Source organism: Xiphophorus maculatus, chromosome 7, assembly GCF_002775205.1.
Source record: "Xiphophorus maculatus strain JP 163 A chromosome 7, X_maculatus-5.0-male, whole genome shotgun sequence".
Taxonomy (NCBI): domain Eukaryota; kingdom Metazoa; phylum Chordata; class Actinopteri; order Cyprinodontiformes; family Poeciliidae; genus Xiphophorus; species Xiphophorus maculatus.
The window spans coordinates 26,632,775-26,651,462 of NC_036449.1; the positions used below are offsets into that span (position 1 = coordinate 26,632,775).

At 41.8% G+C, this 18,688-nt stretch overlaps 1 protein-coding gene across 1 annotated transcript in view; it reads left to right on the plus strand.

The window, feature by feature from the left end:
* The window catches only part of LOC102230320 (titin-like), a 163,867-nt gene extending 146,829 nt beyond the window's left edge, over positions 1–17,038 (plus strand). The window contains exons 194-215 of the mRNA XM_023337299.1: positions 183–473; positions 580–879; positions 1,092–1,397; positions 1,572–1,874; positions 2,024–2,305; positions 2,441–3,034; positions 3,160–3,447; positions 3,647–3,946; positions 4,047–4,349; positions 4,494–4,796; positions 4,890–5,474; positions 5,564–5,866; positions 6,163–6,462; positions 6,543–7,118; positions 7,221–7,526; positions 7,633–8,238; positions 8,348–13,461; positions 13,544–13,700; positions 13,789–14,270; positions 14,378–14,531; positions 14,953–15,255; positions 15,711–17,038. Of these exons, the coding sequence (XP_023193067.1) occupies positions 183–473; positions 580–879; positions 1,092–1,397; positions 1,572–1,874; positions 2,024–2,305; positions 2,441–3,034; positions 3,160–3,447; positions 3,647–3,946; positions 4,047–4,349; positions 4,494–4,796; positions 4,890–5,474; positions 5,564–5,866; positions 6,163–6,462; positions 6,543–7,118; positions 7,221–7,526; positions 7,633–8,238; positions 8,348–13,461; positions 13,544–13,700; positions 13,789–14,270; positions 14,378–14,531; positions 14,953–15,255; positions 15,711–16,003 (12,449 nt within the window). The 3' untranslated portion in view covers positions 16,004–17,038. The remainder of the gene's footprint in view (positions 1–182; positions 474–579; positions 880–1,091; positions 1,398–1,571; positions 1,875–2,023; positions 2,306–2,440; positions 3,035–3,159; positions 3,448–3,646; positions 3,947–4,046; positions 4,350–4,493; positions 4,797–4,889; positions 5,475–5,563; positions 5,867–6,162; positions 6,463–6,542; positions 7,119–7,220; positions 7,527–7,632; positions 8,239–8,347; positions 13,462–13,543; positions 13,701–13,788; positions 14,271–14,377; positions 14,532–14,952; positions 15,256–15,710) is intronic.
* Positions 17,039–18,688: the final 1,650 nt, after the last annotated feature.

Consider the following 18,688-nt stretch of genomic DNA (forward strand, 5'->3'; position numbering starts at 1 on the left):
TTCAATACTCTGTTAAGCATAATTTCAGACATGATAGTTAGATAGAACTGCATTGGTTTTATTTTGTGCAATGTCAGTTTGAACATAGTAACAGCCAGACCATGACCAAGATACATCTGAATATGAGAACAGTAAAACTGAAGTGACAGTTGATAATTGTCAAATTTATGTCCACTTAACAGAACCACCAAAGGCCAATTTGGACAGCAAACTTCTCTCTGAAACTGTAGTGGTCAGAGCTGGTTCAGACCTGGTTCTGGATGCTGCAGTGGGAGGTAGACCTGATCCAAAGGCTTTCTGGTCCAAGGGCAACAGGGAATTGGAGATGTGTGAAAAGTATCACCTGCAGTACACCCCTACCAGAGCTATGGCCATTATTAAATTTTGTGACAGAGATGATACTGGGAAATACATCCTAACAGCCAGAAACGTGAGTGGAACCAAGACTGCAGAGGTCAATGTCAAAGTGCTTGGTAAGTTTTTTGTTTATTTGTTTACCATCTGAATTATTTGTAATTTGATAACTCTTGGCACATTTTTGCAAAGTGACTTACTCTAAATATGTCTGTTTTTGACTAGACACACCTGGAGTGTGCGAAGGCAACATTGAAATCAGCAAAATAACAGAAGAGTCATGCACTCTAAGCTGGAAGCCTCCTCTTGAGGATGGCGGAGATGACATTACACACTACATTGTAGAGAGGCGTGATACCAACAGGCTGAACTGGGTGATCATGAATGCTGAGTGCAAGGAGCTGACATGCAACATCACTGGTCTGTTCAAGAACACAGAGTACTTGTTCAGAGTTCGTGGAGTCAACAAGTATGGTTCCGGCGTTTACCTCCAGTCACAGCCGATGGTGGCCAAAAACACATTCAGTAAGTACAAGTGAAACTATTGAAAACAAATCCCTAAATGTGAGGATTAAAAATATCAAAATGCCAGTTTAATTTAACCAGGATTCTGTTGTCTATTCTATTGTCTCAAGGTATTTAAACTACAATCAAAAAGACTAATCTTACCAAAGAGGAATGCATGAAACAAATCAGCTCATTACCACTAAAGTCTCTTTTTGTTATCTATTCCTTAGCTGTTCCCACTCCTCCTGGAGCCCCAGAGATTCTAGTTTCAGGAAAGGATTTTGCCACTATAGAGTGGCTAAAGCCAGAAAATGATGGTGGTAGCCCAATAACTCATTACCTAGTTGAAAGACATGAGAAAAAGAGTGCCCGCTGGGTAAAGGTGAACAAGGATGGTGCTCACCTGGATACCACTCTAAAGGTGGCCGGTTTGACTGAAGGAAACATCTATCAGTTCAGAGTGACAGCCATTAACAAGGCCGGCGAGAGTGAACCCAGTGAGGTTTCTCTCTATGTCGTCTGCAGAGTGCCAACGAGTAAGTTTCATTATTGCTTTGGATAACATGTCACTGAAGATGTCAATGACCTTCATATTAACTTTAATCTATAAGTGTCATGATAGTTTTCAAAGACGGTAGTAGAGAGTAAAACCATATGTTATTAGTAAATAATTTAGAAGAGCTCATATAAACTGACCTACCTTTTCATAGGCACTCCTGCACCTCCTTCTATTCCTCGAATCATCGACACCCATGCTGACAGCATTAGCCTTGCTTGGTCTCGACCTGTGGAAGATGGAGGTGCTGATGTGATTGGCTACATTCTGGAGATGCAGGAAGCTGGGGCAGAGGAGTGGAAGAAGGCCCATGAAAAGACCTTGCGTGCTGCAGAGTATGTGGTGACTGGACTTTCTGCAGGCAAGAAGTATTGTTTCAGAGTGGCTGGTATCAACGTCAATGGTACAGGAGACTTTAGTGAACCATGTGCCGAGACTGAGCCAGTGGAAAGAATTGGTAAATATTTTAACAGGCCTCAGAAAATAAGTATAAATATCTGCTGATTTCATTGATTTGTTTGCATTTGTCCCACAAAAGAAAATGTTGTGTACACAAAAAAGGTTCCTTAGATCTGAATTTTGCAACTCATCATCTATCTCTTACAGAACCTCCCGATTTTGAGCTCCACGATGACCTCAAAAAGACAATCTGTTTGCGTGCTGGTGGCTCCCTCCGCCTTTTTGTCAGTGTCACAGGCCGTCCTGCCCCTACCATAACATGGAGCAAACCTGGTGTTGACCTCCATAATAGAGGCTTCATTGAGGTCACAAACAAATCCACCACTCTCATAATTGACAAGGTTCATCGCTATGATGCTGGCAAGTACACGCTGTTGGCTGAGAACACTGCTGGGAAGCAGGAAGTCAGTATTCTTGTCAAGGTTTATGGTATGTTAATATTACTATCTATAAATTATTTTATTTAATTGTTTGATTTCCATTATATATTTTATATTGTTTTTATAAAGTTAACCCAATTTTTGAAAGTTTGTATTTTGACTAGAGACACATTTATATTCTTAGACACACCTGGACCAACTGGGCCAATCAAGATGAAAGAGCTCACTAAGGACTCTGCCACCATTTCCTGGGAAGCCCCAGCTGTGGATGGTGGTGCTCCTGTCAATAACTACGTCATTGAAAGACGAGAGGCCTCAATGAGAGCCTACAAGACAGTAACTTCCAAGTGCAGTAAAACTTCCTATAAGATTGATAATCTGATGGAGGGAATGCTATATTACTTCCGTGTCCTCCCTGAAAACATTTATGGAATTGGAGAGCCCTGCGAGACTCCAGATGTCATCTTGGTTTGTGAAGTTCCTCTTCCACCACATAAGTTTGAGGTGACAGATGTCACCAAGAGCACAGTCACTCTGTCTTGGGAAAAGCCAGAGCATGATGGTGGCAGTAGGTTGACAGGTTACATCATTGAAGCTTGCAAGTTTGGTACTGACAAGTGGATGAAGGTGGCAACACTGAAGCTCACAGACTTTGAACACACCATAGAGAAACTGAATGAGAAAGAACAATATTTGTTCAGAATTAAAGCTGCCAACAGCAGAGGAGCCAGTGAGCTAAAAGAACTTGTTGCTGCTGTCACTGTCCAGGAACAGAGAGGTAACAAAAGAGCAAAGCTCTACTACCCTTATTTTCATTTAAATCATTTCATAATTAAGATGTAGTGCAACATCCTGGCTGTTAATACTTCTCACTGAGGCAAAAAACGTGTTTTTTTCTTTTAGTGATGCCTGCGGTAGATATGGCCAGCATTCCCCAGAAGGTTGTTAATGTTTTGGCTGGTAAGACATTGGAGCTGGACCTACCAATTATTGGCAGGCCTCCTCCTGTTTCATCCTGGTATTTTGCGGACAACAAGATAAAGATAACAGATCGGGTGAAGGTCAAAAGCACTGGCAAGTTCTCCAAGCTAACTGTGTCTGACACAACCATTAATGACAGCGGTGACTACATACTTGAAGTCAAGAATGTTGTTGGAGTCATCACTGAGGTCATCAAGGTCATCATTCTCTGTAAGAAATTTTTCCAGCTATCATTTATTTATTAATTCATTACTGTATTAATAGCTAAGTCAGCACCAACCACATAGCAGACATTTAATATTTAGTTAACGATTGTAGTCCACTTGAAGTTTGTGTGCCGTGAAAATATTATCATAACCTGCAGGACACGTGTAAACTGACCATCATTTCTCTTTCTTCACTTTTTCAGCTAAACCAGATGAACCAAACGGGCCTATACGATTTGATGAGATTGATGCCACTACAGTCACCTGCAGCTGGGATCCCCCAGTCAGAGATGGTGGAGCTCCCATTAGTGGTTATTTAGTAGAACAGCGTGATGCTCACAGACCTGGCTGGGTGACTGTTTCTGACTCTGTGAGCAGACCATTGTTCAGGTTTGAGAACCTCATTGAGGGAGATGAATATGTCTTCCGTGCAGCTGCTGTGAATCGCTATGGCACCGGAGAGTTCCTCCAGTCTGAGATTGTCACTTGTAGGAGCTTGAAAAGTAAGACTCTTAACCTTAGCTATACATTATACTCTTGCTGTATAATGCAGACCAGTATTATATGACAGCAGCAAAATGGTAACACTAGCTTCCTCTACAGATGTGCCTGGACCTCCTGGTCGTCCAATTACCTTTGATGTGTCTCGTGATGGAATGACTGTGGCTTGGGAGCCACCAGATGAAGACGGTGGTCTTGAGGTTTCTGGATACATCATTGAGCGCAAAGAAGTAAGGGCTGACCGATGGGTGCGTGCAAACAAGAACCCTGTCACTATGACCAGGTACAGGTCAACTGGGTTGATTGAAGGCCTGGAATATGAACATAGAATCACAGCCATTAACGCAAGAGGCCTGAGCAAGCCAAGCTTGCCATCCAAACCAGCAGTAGCAACAGATCCCATTGGTAAGCAAAAATTAAGACTTTAATATATACTTGGTTAAAGTTGAAAAAAAATCCCATAATTTAAAGTGTTGTCAAAATGAGAAGTAATATTAAGCATAACTTAAGAAAGTCACAACATCTGGCATATGTTTTTTTCCCGTGCAGATCCACCCGGCTGTCCTCAAAACCCAAGAATCACAGAAACTACCAAGTCATCTGTGTCGCTTGCTTGGAGTCCACCTGATGATGAGGGAGATGCTAGAGTAGATGGTTATTTGATTGAAATGCAGAAGGTGGGCTCTGTGGCCTGGATCAAGTGCAACACCACGCCATCTCTCATATGCGAGTACACGCTGACCAACATGCCCCAAGGAGAGGAGTTCAAATTCCGTGTAATGGCTTGTAATGCTGGTGGTTCTGGAGAACCTGCAGAAGTACCAGGAACGGTCAAAGTAACAGAAATGCTTGGTAGGAAACCACATTTACAACTGTGCAATCAGGTTTATGAGATAAAACAAGTGCTCAGAAAAACTAAGTTTTTGCAAAATTATTGTTTTTCAGAATCTCCTGATTATGAACTGGAGTTGAAATACAAAGATGTGTACGTTGTCCGTCATGGAGGAGTGGTTAGACTCTCCGTACCCATTAAAGGCAAACCCCTTCCAACTTGTAAATGGTCAAAGGATACTGGAGCTATCGCTGTGAAGGCTATGATTGCCTCCACCGAGGACTCCAGTGAGTTGGTGATAAAGGGAGCAGAGAGGAGTGACTCTGGTCTGTATGAGCTCCTGCTGGAAAATAAGGTTGGAAAGAAGAAAGCCCAGATTAAGGTCAGAGTCATCGGCCGCTCAAGTGCTCCAGAGGGACCAATGGTCTTTGAGGAAATCCAAGCCAACTCTGTAAAGGTCTCTTGGAAGCCACCCAAGGATGATGGTGGCTCAGAGATTCTTGGCTACATTGTAGAAAGGCGTGAAGCAGCCAGAAATGCCTGGTACACCGTGGACTCTAGAGTAACGGAGACCCAGCTTGTTGTTAAGGGCTTAAAAGAAGGAACAGAATACCACTTCAAAGTTACTGCTGAAAACTCATTTGGCATCAGTGCATCTCTAAAATCTGAACAACCACTGGTACCAAAGACTCCTCTCTGTAAGTTTTGTTTTCTGCAAACCAACTGTCTTTGAAAAGCTTTAAATTATGTATTTTATTTACAAAACTTTATCTGCTTTCACAATTAGGTCCTCCTGAGCCTTCAACTGCCCCCCCTGAGATAATGGATGTTACCAAAAGCTCAGTGGCACTTGCCTGGTCCAGACCAAAGGATGATGGAGGATCTGCCATTAATGGTTATTTTGTTGAGTACAAGGAGGTTTCCACTGAGACATGGATCCGCCATGAGACCAAGATCACCTCTACTATGTTTACTATACATGGACTTACTCCTGATACAGACTACCAATTCCACATTATTGCTGTTAACAATATAGGTGAAAGTGAGGCTGGTCCAGCATCTGATCCTGTCACATGTAAAGATCCATTTGGTGAGTATTGTGTGCTGATAAAGTTCCACATAGGATTTATGTAGTCATTACTATTTAGCAATTACATCATTAAAAAATTTATTGCTTAATTAATCTAGTGTTAAGTCCAAATAATGTTTAGGACTAAAAATGTTTTAAACAATGTTTTTATTTCAGGAGATAAAAACAATGGTTAGTAAATATAGTAATTAGTACTGGTAGATATTAGCATAGTTTCTCCTTTAGTTTTTCTGTTAGAGAATTCAAAAGAATATAGACAATGTAAAGAACAAATTTGACTTAATGTTTTTTCACAGACAAGCCCAGTCAACCAGGAGAGATTGACACAGTGAATGTAAGTAACAACTTTATTACTATTTGCTGGCAACCTCCTGAGTGTGATGGCGGAAAGGAAGTCCTGGGCTACTGGGTTGAGTACAGAAAATCTATTGAAAGCACCTGGAAGAAGTGCAATAAACAGAGGGTTAAGGAAAAGGAATTCACCATGGTAGGCCTGGCTGAGGCCACCGAATATGAGTTCAGAGTCTTTGCTGAGAATGAAACAGGAATGAGTAGACCCCGTAGGACTGCCACATGCATCAAGACGAAACTAATAGGTGAGTGCAGCTGAATACAGTTTATAACATTATTAAACACAGGATGTTTCATTGTTTCATTAAGTTGTTTTTACCAACAGCTGAAAGTAAACCAAGCCTTAGGAAAGAAATGGATGAAGCCACTGCCAAGCTTGGCCAGCCTGCTGTCATGAAATGCCAGATTGTTGGCCGACCTGTTCCAGAAATTAAGTGGTATCACGCTGGAAAGGAAATTGTTGAGTCCCGCAAGTATGAGATGAGCTCTGACGGCCGCAACCACTCCCTGTCTATCATGACAGACCAGCAGGAAGATGAAGGAGAATATACTTGCAAGGCAGTGAATGAAGCAGGAGAAGTTGAGACCACTGGCATTCTAGTGTTGGAGGCTGCTCCATCCTTCCACCCCGATTACCCACTTAAGGAAACATATTATGCTGGACTGGGAACAACTCTACGCATCCATGTTGTTTATATTGGTCGTCCTCAGCCAAAGATCATGTGGCTGCATGGAGCTAAGACACTGGAAAACACAGAGGAAATTAGCATTGAGACCACTGAGCACTACACACACCTAGTAGTAAAGAACGCCCAGCGCCGAGTGAATGGAGGAAAATATAGGATCAGACTGCATAACCACTTTGGCAGGGCTGACACTGCATTCAATGTTGAAATTTATGGTATGTGAATTAAATTGTTTTTAGTACTGTACAAAAACCTGCAGTGATAATAGGAATACGATCAGATTTCTGTACAATAACATCCTGTACCTTTGTCCACAGACAAACCTGATATACCTCAGGGACCCATTGTCCTGGATGCCCTCCTTAAGAATTCTGTCATTATCAGCTGGAAACCGCCCAAGGATGATGGAGGCTGTATGATCACCAACTATATTGTAGAAAAAAGAGAAGACAAAGAGGGCATGGAGTGGGAACTTGTGTCTTCCTCCATTAACAGCACATCTTGCCGTGTGCCCAACCTCATCGACAGTGCTGGATACTTTTTCCGTGTTTATGCCCAGAATAGATATGGCAACAGTGAGCCACTGGAGCTAATCTCTCCCATCCTGATCAAGAGCCAACTGGGTAAGACAATGTCACATTTTATTTCACAAGGAACAAAGAAATTGTTTTACAACCTAAACTTTATTGCAAAAAAGTTGACAAGTGTTTCCTTAATATATGTCCACAGAGAGACCATCACCACCTTTGTCACCAGTTGTTTCTGGTATCACTAAGGATTCCTGTGTGGTTTCCTGGAAGCCCCCACTAAGCGATGGGGGATCTAAGATCAAGAGCTATTGCCTTGAAAAGAAACATAAAAAAGATAAGAAGGAATGGACTGAATGGACTCCAGTTACCACAGATGAGATCAAGCAAACTGTATTCTCTGTCAAGCACCTAACTGAGGGCATAGAATACATCTTCCGTGTCAAGTGTGAAAACCTTGGAGGAGAAAGTGATTACAGTGAGGAGACCCCTGCCATCATACCTGCAACTGCCATAGATGTCCGTGCTCCTGCCTTCAAGGAGGAGCTGAGGAACATGAGTGTCAAATACAAGAGCAATGCTACCCTTGTGTGCAAGATTACAGGACAGCCTAAGCCTGTGATTAAATGGTTTAGACGAGGAAAGGAGATCCACTCAGATGGAAAGAAGATCAAGATCCAGGAGTTTAAGGGAGGATACCACCAGCTGGTCATCACTGAGGCTGATGAGGAAGACTCCACTGTTTATCAGATCAGAGCCACCAACCAAGGGGGCTCAATATGTGCTACAGTCTCTCTAGATGTTGAAAGTAAGCTTAAAACACTTAATTTCATCAATGAAGTTAATTACATATTTAACATTAAAGTGCTGTTAATATATCTAACTCACTAAAATGTAATTATTTTTTTTCTTTTTAGTCCCTGCCAAGATTAATTTACCAAAGAACCTGAAAGACAAGGAAGCCATCCCAGCTTTACGTGGGGAGGTGGTCAATATCAAGATTCCCTTCAGTGGTAAACCAGATCCTGTTATTACATGGCAGAAGGGACAAGATCTTATTGACAGTAATGGTCACTACCAGGTGATCGTCACTAGATCGTTCACTTCCCTGGTGTTTGCCAATGGAGTGGAAAAGAAGGATGCAGGTTTCTACATTGTCTGTGCCAAGAACAGATTTGGTATTGATCAACAAACCGTTGAATTGGATGTTGCTGATGTGCCTGATCCACCTCGTGGCATCAAAGCCAGTGATGTGTCCAGAGACTCAGTCACACTGAACTGGGTGGCTCCAGCCAATGATGGTGGCAGCAAGGTTATATGCTACATCATTGAAAAATGTCCGACCACTGCTGAGAGGTGGGAACGTGTTGCACAGTCCCGTGACACCCACTATACCGTAATTAATTTGTTTGGAGGTACAAGCTATCAGTTCAGAGTTATTGCTGAAAACAAATTTGGACAGAGTGCCCCATCTGAAAGCAGTGGACCTGTCATGACTAAAGAAGACAAATCCAGAGTTTTACTTTATGACAGAGAGGTTGGTGATACTGAACGAGTCCCCAAGGGCAAAGCTCAACACTCCGACACCAAGAATCTGCACAACAAATATTCCATTGCAGAAGAACTGGGCAGAGGCCAATTTGGCATTGTTCACCGCTGTGTTGATATTAGCTCTGAGAAGACCTACATGGCCAAATTTGTCAAAGTGAGAGGTGCTGATCAGGCAATAATTAAAAAGGAAATTGCAACACTCAATTTGGCCAAACACGCTAGCTTCCTGCTTCTTCATGAGTCCTTTGAAAGCCCTGAGGAATTGGTCCTGATCTATGACTTCATTTCTGGCCATGACATCTTTGAGCGCCTTAATACAGCAGAGTTTGAGTTCAATGAACGGGAGATTGTTAACTATATCAGGCAGATCTGTTCAGCTCTGGAATATCTGCATTCTCAGAGATATGGGCACTTTGATATCAGACCTGAAAACATTGTATACACAACTAGAAGCAGCTCAACTGTGAAGATTATTGAACTGGGGCAATCCAGACATCTGACACCTGGAGAACAAATCAAGATTCAGTACACTACTGCAGAGTATGCTGCCCCTGAGATCCACCAGTGTGACATGGTTAGTACAGTTACTGACATGTGGTCTGTGGGTGTCCTTACCTACGTGCTTCTCAGTGGTCTTAATCCATTCACAGCCGAAACCAACCAACAAATGATTGATAACATTTCAAATGCAGCCTATGGCTATGATGATGAGTCATTTAAGCAAGTAAGTGTAGAAGCCTTAGACTTTACAGATCGTTTAATGACAAAAGAACGCAAGCACCGTATGACTGCAGCTGAGGCTTTGCTGCATCCTTGGCTAACAAAACCTGTAGAAGAGATAAGTGCCAGGGCAATCCCAGTAGGCAGACACAAGAGATACTACCAGGCAATGGTCAAGAAAGAATGGAGCACTGCAATTTCTGCTGCCCGTGTGGCCAGCGGTGGTTCAATCAGGTCCCAGCGTGGTGTCTTTGTCTCTAAAGTAAAGATTGCTCCATTTGAACATGGTCCTCTTGCAGGCCAAGTTAGCCATGCAGTGGTCAATGAAGGAGATAATGTGAAGTTCATCTGTAACATTGAAAATTATGACAGCACCACTGAAGTTACATGGTACTGTGGTGTCAGGCAACTTGAAGCTGGAGACAAATATGAAATTGAATATGAAGATGGTCTGGCTGTAATTACCATCAACAAGATCACTAGAGCAGATGATGGCACTTACAGATGCAAGGTTGTGAATGAGTATGGTGAAGATAGTGCTTATGCAGAGCTTTTTGTCAGTGGGGTTAGATCCTACCGTGACTTCTTCACTACTCGTGTGGTTAGAAGAACAAAGCGAAGAGTTGACACTGCTAGACTGCTTCAGAAGCCACCAGAATTTACTCTTCCTCTGGTCAACCGCACAGCCTATCTTGGTGAGGATGTGCGCTTTGGAGTAACCATCACTGTTCATCCTGAGCCTCGTGTTATCTGGCATAAATCTGGACAAAAGCTTATCCCTGGACATGATGACAGGAAATACACCTTCACTACTGACAAAGGCTTGTACCAGCTTATAATCCATAATTTGGAAAAGGAGGATGATGCTGAGTACAGTGTTGTAGCCCGTAACAGGTATGGCGATGACAGCTGCAAGGCCCGCCTCACTGTTGTTGCTCGCCCTAAACCAGCAGATCTCACTTTGAGGCCCATGTTCAAACGGTTGCTTGCAAACATTGAGTGCAAGGAGGGTCAGAATGTTCGTTTTGAGATTAGAGTTTCTGGCCACCCAACACTGAAGTGGGAGAAAGATGGCACACCTTTAGCCTTTGGACCATCCATAGAAGTTGTTCATGAAGGCTTGGACTACTACATCCTTCATGTAAGAGACACTCTCCCTGAGGACTCTGGTGTATACAGGGTTACAGCAACCAACTCTGCTGGATCTGCCAGCTGCCAAGCAACTCTTAAAGTGGAGAGAGTAACTCATGTAAAGAAGGAATATGAGCCCAGTGAAAAGGAGAAGCAAAAGATAGCTGGACAAGAGGAATTGGATAAAAAGGTTAGACTGGCTCAGATTTTGGCAGGCACTGTTGTTACACCTCTCCCACCTGCAGCAGTAGAAGCTGTCAGGGAGGCAGCCACTATGTTTAAACCTGCTGTTACAACTAAGAAAGGTGAGAAAACTGAAGCTGAAATTAAGAAAGAACAAGAGGAGAGAAAAAAGAGAGCAGATGAGAAAAGGCTTCGTATGCCATATGTTGTTCCTGCACCTCGTGTCATTAATCCAGCTGTTCTCGAGGAAGATGTGGAAATTAAACACTTCCAGCCACTGTCTGACATGAAATGGTACAAGAAGCTGCGGGATCAATATGAATTCCCTGAGCCAATGGAAAAAATCAGGCAAAAGAGAATGAAACGTATCCGTCTGTCACGGTGGGAACAGTTTTATGAGGTGCCCATCAGGATCAAGGAACAGTATAAACCTAAGTGGCGCATCTCTTCTATGACTCAGGACGACTTGGAGACTGTGAGGCCCGCAAGGCATCGCACTCCTTCTCCTGAAATGGAGGCCTACCGCAGGCTCAGGAGGCGTTCTCTGGGAGACCTCTCAGATGAGGAGCTACTGCTACCTGTAGGTGAATATCTCTCTATGAAGAGAACAGAAGAAGAAAGACTCCGTCTGGAGGAAGAGTTGGAGCTTGGTTACTCTGCTTCTCCACCTAGTCTAAGTCCAGTTCGCTTTGAACTGTCTGCTTTGCGCCCAACATCTCCAAGGAGAGTCTACAGTGATGAGGAAGAAGGAGAAGAGATTAAAAGATATGATTCATACAGAATTCCTTCTAAATATGAGGCTGGCCCAAGTTTTGTTGATCTTCGCCAACGTCATGACAAGACAACATACAAGCCTCCAAGACAGAAACAACGGGTGTATGAAGAAAGAGAAGATTTAGAGCTGCTACGTCCACATGCAACCACTGAGAGAATCTCTTCTTACAAGAGTCAACTCAAGCACATGGAATTTGAGGAAAAGACACGTACCTCTAGAAAGGAAGCCATTACAGTTTCAACCTACTCTGAGAGCACTGAATCTGAGCATATAACAACTTTTGCAACAGAATATATTCCTAAACCTATAAAAAAGGTTCCATTACCTGAACCACAGGTAGAAAAATCATATGAAGCAGGAAAGGCTTCAAAGACAGATGTCACACTTCCAAAAGTGGACTTTTTGTCCAGGTATGAGGAGAGAAAACAGGCACTCAGATCAGAGAGAAGATCTGTAGAGAAGAAAGTCGAGGTTGTAACACAGGCTCCCTTCAGTCTGGACCATGCCCCACGTATTACCATCAGGATGCGATCTCATCGTATACCCTACGGTTCCAACACAAAATTTACCCTGAATATCCAAGCCAAACCTGAGCCTGAGATCAAATGGTTCCACAATGGGAAGGAGATTCATCAAAGCAACAAATACTACATGACCAACATCAGTGGAGTTTTAACTCTGCAGATCAACAACTGTGTGACAGAAGATTCAGGTACATACCGTGTAGTCTGCAAGAATGCTAAAGGAGAAACTTCTGATTATGCTACGTTAGATGTAGCAGGGGAAGAGTATGCTGCTTTTTCATCACTTCGCAAAGATGAGGAACCACCATCAGCTCATCTGCCAGAGATGACTCGAACAGAGGTGTATCATGTTTCTTCATCCAAAACAACTGTAGAGGAAACGGTCACTGAAATTGTAAAAGAGACAACTACTGTTGTTGAGGAGCCAAGGGAAAAACCAGGAGTCCCTGCCGCAATCCTGACTAAACCACAGTCCTTGACTGTGGAGGAAGGAGACAATGCTCGATTTGAGTGTGATGTGGCTGGTGAACCAGCACCTTCTATGTCCTGGCTTCGTGAAGGAACCACCGTTGCTCCTTCTGCCCGTCACCACATTGTATCCACTCAGTACAATTCCACCTTTGAGATTTCTGCAGTTGAGGTGTCAGATGAAGGGAGTTACACCTTACTAGTAGAAAATTCTACTGGAAAGCAGGAAGCCCATTTCACTTTAAAAATAAAAAAGTCTGAGTCAAAGGAGAAAGTAGTTGCTACTCCCAGAATTACTTCTCCCGAGGCTAAATCACCATTACCCAAGTCCCCTGAACCGGTCAAATCCCCTCAGAGAGTCAAGTCACCTGAGCCAGTCAAATCTCCCCAAAGAGTAAAATCTCCAGTTTCCCCAAAATCCCCAACACCAAAGTCCCCAACACCGAAGTCTCCTACTCCGAAGGCCCCAACTCCCAAATCCCCAACTCCATCTGAAAGGGAGCAAGTGATCCCACCAATCAAGTCACCGAAGAGGGTGATGTCACCAACTATTGAAAAGAAGCCCTTTTTTTCAACAGGACTCAATGATGTCACTGCATCCTGTAACTCTATTGTCAAACTTTCTGTGAAGGTGACAGGAGAGCCCAAACCTACCGTCTCTTGGTCAAAGGATGGAAAGGTAAAACATATAAATGTTCAAACTATTCAAAACATTTCATAGGATTTGACAACCGTAACTATCTTGTTTTATGGGTTTTCAGGCACTATCTCAAGGTGGAAAGTATGAATTATTTGATGACCAATGTTCAGCTCATCTAGAGATCTATGAATCAGAGGTATCTGATAGTGGTGTCTACAAGTGCACAGCCATAAACTCCTCTGGAGCAGTATCAACAACCTGCACAGTCACTGTGAAAGGTAAGAAAATATGCTGTGGTGAAAGGATCTATAGCTGCTATAAATATTCTGATGTTATAAATAAACTCCTGAATATTTTTCATTTCAGAATTAAAGAGCCCTGTTCCAATCTCTGAGGAAATCCTAAGAAAGAAAATGTTGCATGAGGAAATATTGTCTTGCGTGAAGGATATGAAGTCCTCTGAAATCCAGAAATCCATCAAAGAAGGTCAATCTGTGACTCTTAGGGCCAACATTCATGGGGCTTCTGACATCAGATGGATTCTGAATGGGCAGGAACTGGACAACTCAGAGCAGTACAAATATGGAGTATCTGGAAATGACCAGACTCTGACCATCAAGTGTGTCAGTCAGCGAGAGCAAGGGATTATCACCTGTCAAGCTCAAACAGAGCAAGGCCTGATTCGGTGTCAGTTTAACATCAATGTCACACTCAAGAGCTCTGATGCACCCTACTTCCTGGTGCAACCAAGGTCTCAAAACGTGAACGAGGGACAAAATGTTATGTTTACCTGTGAAATTGGTGGAGACCTTTCCCCTGAACTGGAGTGGTTGAAAGACAACACGCTTGTGAGTAGTTTTTGGTTTACATAAATGTTTTTTTTTCTTTTTGCCTTGACAATTTGTGCTAAGACGTTGTCAGTCAGTATTCCAATAAAAGGAAACATGTTTTCCAGATATGTGTCACTCCAAACATCAAACTGAGCCGTTCTAAGAACTTATACACTCTGGAGATTTGTGAAGCCACAATTGCAGATAGTGGGAAATACACAGTAAAAGCCAGGAATAAGTTTGGACAGTGCTCTGCAACATCATCGCTCAACGTCCTTAGTAAGTTACATCTGTGTTTCAGCTTAATTCAATTAGATGCACTTTGTCAAAGGGCTTTAAATGGCTTGCATACAAAACGTTCTAATAGTTTAGTCCTGGAATGCTTAAAAATGCTTTAATGTTAAAGTTTGCATTAGATATTTTCCCTTCTGTGTGTATTTATTGATGTTGTTACAATTTTATCACTTCTTTAAGATATTAGTCAATGTAATCTTTCTGAATTTGTTTTTCAGTTTTTTATTATGTTGGCAACTCTTTGTGCTTTCATTTCAATAAAAAAAAGTGAAATGAATTTAAATCAATTGAATTGGCACTCAGAAATACAAGGCATGACAGGAACTTCGGCTTACATTCAGTCTCTGCACTCAACACCTCATTGTTTGTGATCTTAGCCATCTGCTTGTTATTTGCATTTTCACAGCTCTTGTTGAGGAACCAATACAAATGGCTATTGTGGAGCAAAGAGCTTCTACTGAGGCTGCTATGAGCATGCAGAAAAGTTTCTTAGCCTCGTCAGTTAATGTGGAAGCGTCCTCAATGCAGGCCAGCAGTTACAGCAGCAGTTCCCACTCTGCTGTTGGCCAGTATTCATTTGACAGCATGTCTGCAACAAGCATGTCTGCCATGATGGCTGAGTCAGTGGTTTCCATGAGCTCCAGCAGCAAAACAATTGGTATGTCTGCCTGCTCGCATGTAAAGGCGCTCTCTATCGGGGCTAAAACAGGTGAGACTTTACTTGCGCATGTTTCTGGTAAACCCAGGACGTGAATTCAAACACCTAACTTGTTTTTTCTCTGTCTTTGCAATCTAAAAATAACATTTAAGATGTTTGGTGTGATGTGATGTTCTTTCTCTGTCTTTGCAACCAGTAAATAACAGTTAATATATTTGATGTGGTGTCATGTGGTGTGGCGTCTAATAATCAGCTATCAGAGAAATTCCTGGTCATGTTTTTCTGTGTGGCATGAACGCTGAAACAGTGAAAAGAGATTAGTTAACTTTTTTTTTTCATTTTCAACCTAAGCACTAAACTGTAAGTTGCACACAGAGTATTATAATTTCAGTTGTTAAGACAGCAATAAAATCTAAAACTGTTTTTAAATTCAGATTTTATGGGCCAGAAATCTAAAATATGGAAACTCTGAGACATGTTCACGGACTTTCTCTCTCCGTCCACAGGCACTCCACCAAAGATCGAAGCTCTTCCACAGGATGTTAGTGCAGAGCCGGGGAAGTTTCTGACAGTGGCGGGCATGTTCTCTGGAGATCCTGCCCCCTCAGTTCAGTGGGTCCGCTCAGGCCGGACCCTTCCCAATGGAGATGAGCGGTTCCACGTGGATAACACGGCAGATCTCTCCACCCTAATGATCTCTCGGGTGAAGGAGGACGACGCCGGAGCATACACACTCCGACTGTCCAACGATCTTGGCTCTGACTCTGCAACTGTCAACGTGCACATCCGGTCCATGTAAAAAATGAGAAAAAAAAATCATATCCCCTACTCCCTTAGTCCTCAACTTTTTATTTACAATAATCTTACTTGATAAAGATCTGGAATATTCTTGTAAATAGGAACTATTTTTGTACCAAACTTGACGTTAATTTATGCCAAACTAGACTAAAGTCTAAAGTTGTAAAATGTGCCATATTGGATAACTATGACTCAATTTTTCTGTGACATGTACATAATGTATATAGCCGAGTTTACCGGTTATGGGAAATGTATGCATTGTTATTTATGACAATAATATTAACTGAAACTAAAAGAAAGTAAAAGTAGCTGACAGGAGAAAGTTTCCGCTGGAACGAATACCCTGTTAAACTAAGAAACTAAACTCTGTGCCTCAACGATAAGTTGAAGTCTCAAGATTGCCTCAACAGGTAGAGAGGCTCCCTGTTGATGTTACAAAGCAGAAACAAAAAGACAAAGTTCTTGTTTGGACACGCGTCTATGCGTGTGATATTACAGTTTAATATGAGTTGTACCATGAGCACAAGACCCTGAGTGCTGTTTGCATCACCCTCATGTAAGCAGCATGAACTGGTCTTGTGATCAGACTGACTGTGTCATACCACCACGATTTGATGACCAGCAAAGAGGGCGAGCGGCCTGCTCTCTTTGGGTTTAGATTAATTTTGATAAAGAGCGCTGTTTCTGGCACAGGATGGCTGGATTGGCTTCACTAAAGCAACATCTCCTGGCCATAAGAAAACAGGGAGTCAAAACCAGTTCTGCTGTGCAGAAGCAGCGCTATCTCTTGGAGGATTGTAGCTGATGTGTTATTGTTTTTGAGTGTGAGTGTCTGTAGTTTGTAGATGTTTCACCTTGTCAGTAGTCAGGGTTTTTTTTTTCTTTATTCACATCACTGAGCCCATCTGTGGTGAGAAGAGAAGCAGTTATGGTTTTACCCTGCACTTTGACTTTATTGATCTGCTGATGTAGAACTTATATATCATCCTCCTTGAGTTTTACTGATTTAATAAAGCATGATTTCAGCACTACTAAAGCTCTGTGCCTCTGACTCTTCTGTATCTTTGGTTTGTTTCCCCATCATCAGATTGACAACAGAGGCATCACTGAAGTTGCCTCTGTTGTCAAGATATACATTTTACATATCAAGATATATGATATTGCCTTAGTTGGATTATACAACTATTTCAGTCTAAACATGGGTGCATTAAACCCAAATGAAATGTAACCAAAAGCATCAGAAATTATCCATTTATACTTCCGCTGACCGTAAATAGAAGTAAAACTCTGTTGATAACAATTAGCAGCGCTTGCTGTTTCTTGATGTATATTTGGAACCTCATCAGCCTGCACCCCCAAAAAGGTTCCTAGGTTTATATCACATTTAGAGCTTTTCAGAGTGGAGTTTGCATGTGCTACCTGTGCATGTGCGAGTTCTCTCTGAGCACTCTTGTAAGTTAAGCAGCCACCATAATTGCAGATAAAATAAAGTTTAACAACCAGTCACTTAAAAACGTCTCAAGTTAGAGTCTTATTCAAGTCTTCCAGATCAGCTGAATGAGTCTTTTGTCCAGCTTCTGGATTACAGGTTTCAAATAACTTGAATACGTAACTTTAATCTGATTATTGAATTGTAAATAGCAATGCGTTAGATTACGCATTACAAGGGGTCAGATTAGAGCAGTGCTTCTCAATTCTAGTCCTCAGCCCCCCCTGCTCTGCATGTTTTAGATGTGCCTCTATACCAGAACAGCTGATTCAAATGATTGCATGACGTCTTCTGCAGCCACCAAGTACTGCAGAAGCCTGTTAATCACCCAAAGATTCAATCCAGGTGTGTGGCAGAAGGGAAACACCTAAAACATGCAGGGCAGGGGGGGGGCTGAGGACCGGAATTGAGAAACACCGGATTAGAGTAACGTGTTGATGACAACATTGTTTGACATTTCTCCTCAAGCTATTTACGGATCTGTCAGGTTTTCGATATGATGATAAAATGATAAAACTTGTTCTTACGCCCTTGGTTTTCACTGCATGTTTGTCAGTTGCAGTGTCTATATTTCACCACATGATGGCAGTATTGCTATTGGAACAGAACTGTCACTCAGACCAGTCTATGATTTCCCTAACTGATATTATTTAAAACATATAAACATCATGCAGGACTTGCCCTTTGCTTAATTTGAGCTCTTTTATCCTTTTTCCTAGCTATAAAATAAAAACAGATAAAAGGAAACTATAACAAAATAAAATGGGTTAAAGTCAGCAAAATATATTTCCCTCCAAAATACTAAACAATACAAAAACAGTTTGACCTGCATTTAATTAAATAATACAGTCTGACAATGTATAACAGTGAATAATATCCTCTTATTTTAGTTTGAGTCTAAAATCTAATTTTGTAAATATGAACTAATCACAGTCTCAAACTTTAAATATTCAGTTAGTAGTTATAGCAGACTTCTACATTTAAACATTTTAAAAGCAAAGGTTTTATTATCGATATAAGTTTGTACTCCCTGAAGTAAACCAACCCATATTGTAAAATGACAAACATCTCCTAAGTATGTACATTGTGTGCTCAATTCTTTTTAGGTATGTGATAATTTTGAAGATCATTTGATGAATAATTGCAAATCTATGTTTTAATTTTTAAGGCTTTTTGGATTGAATTATATCAGGTTTT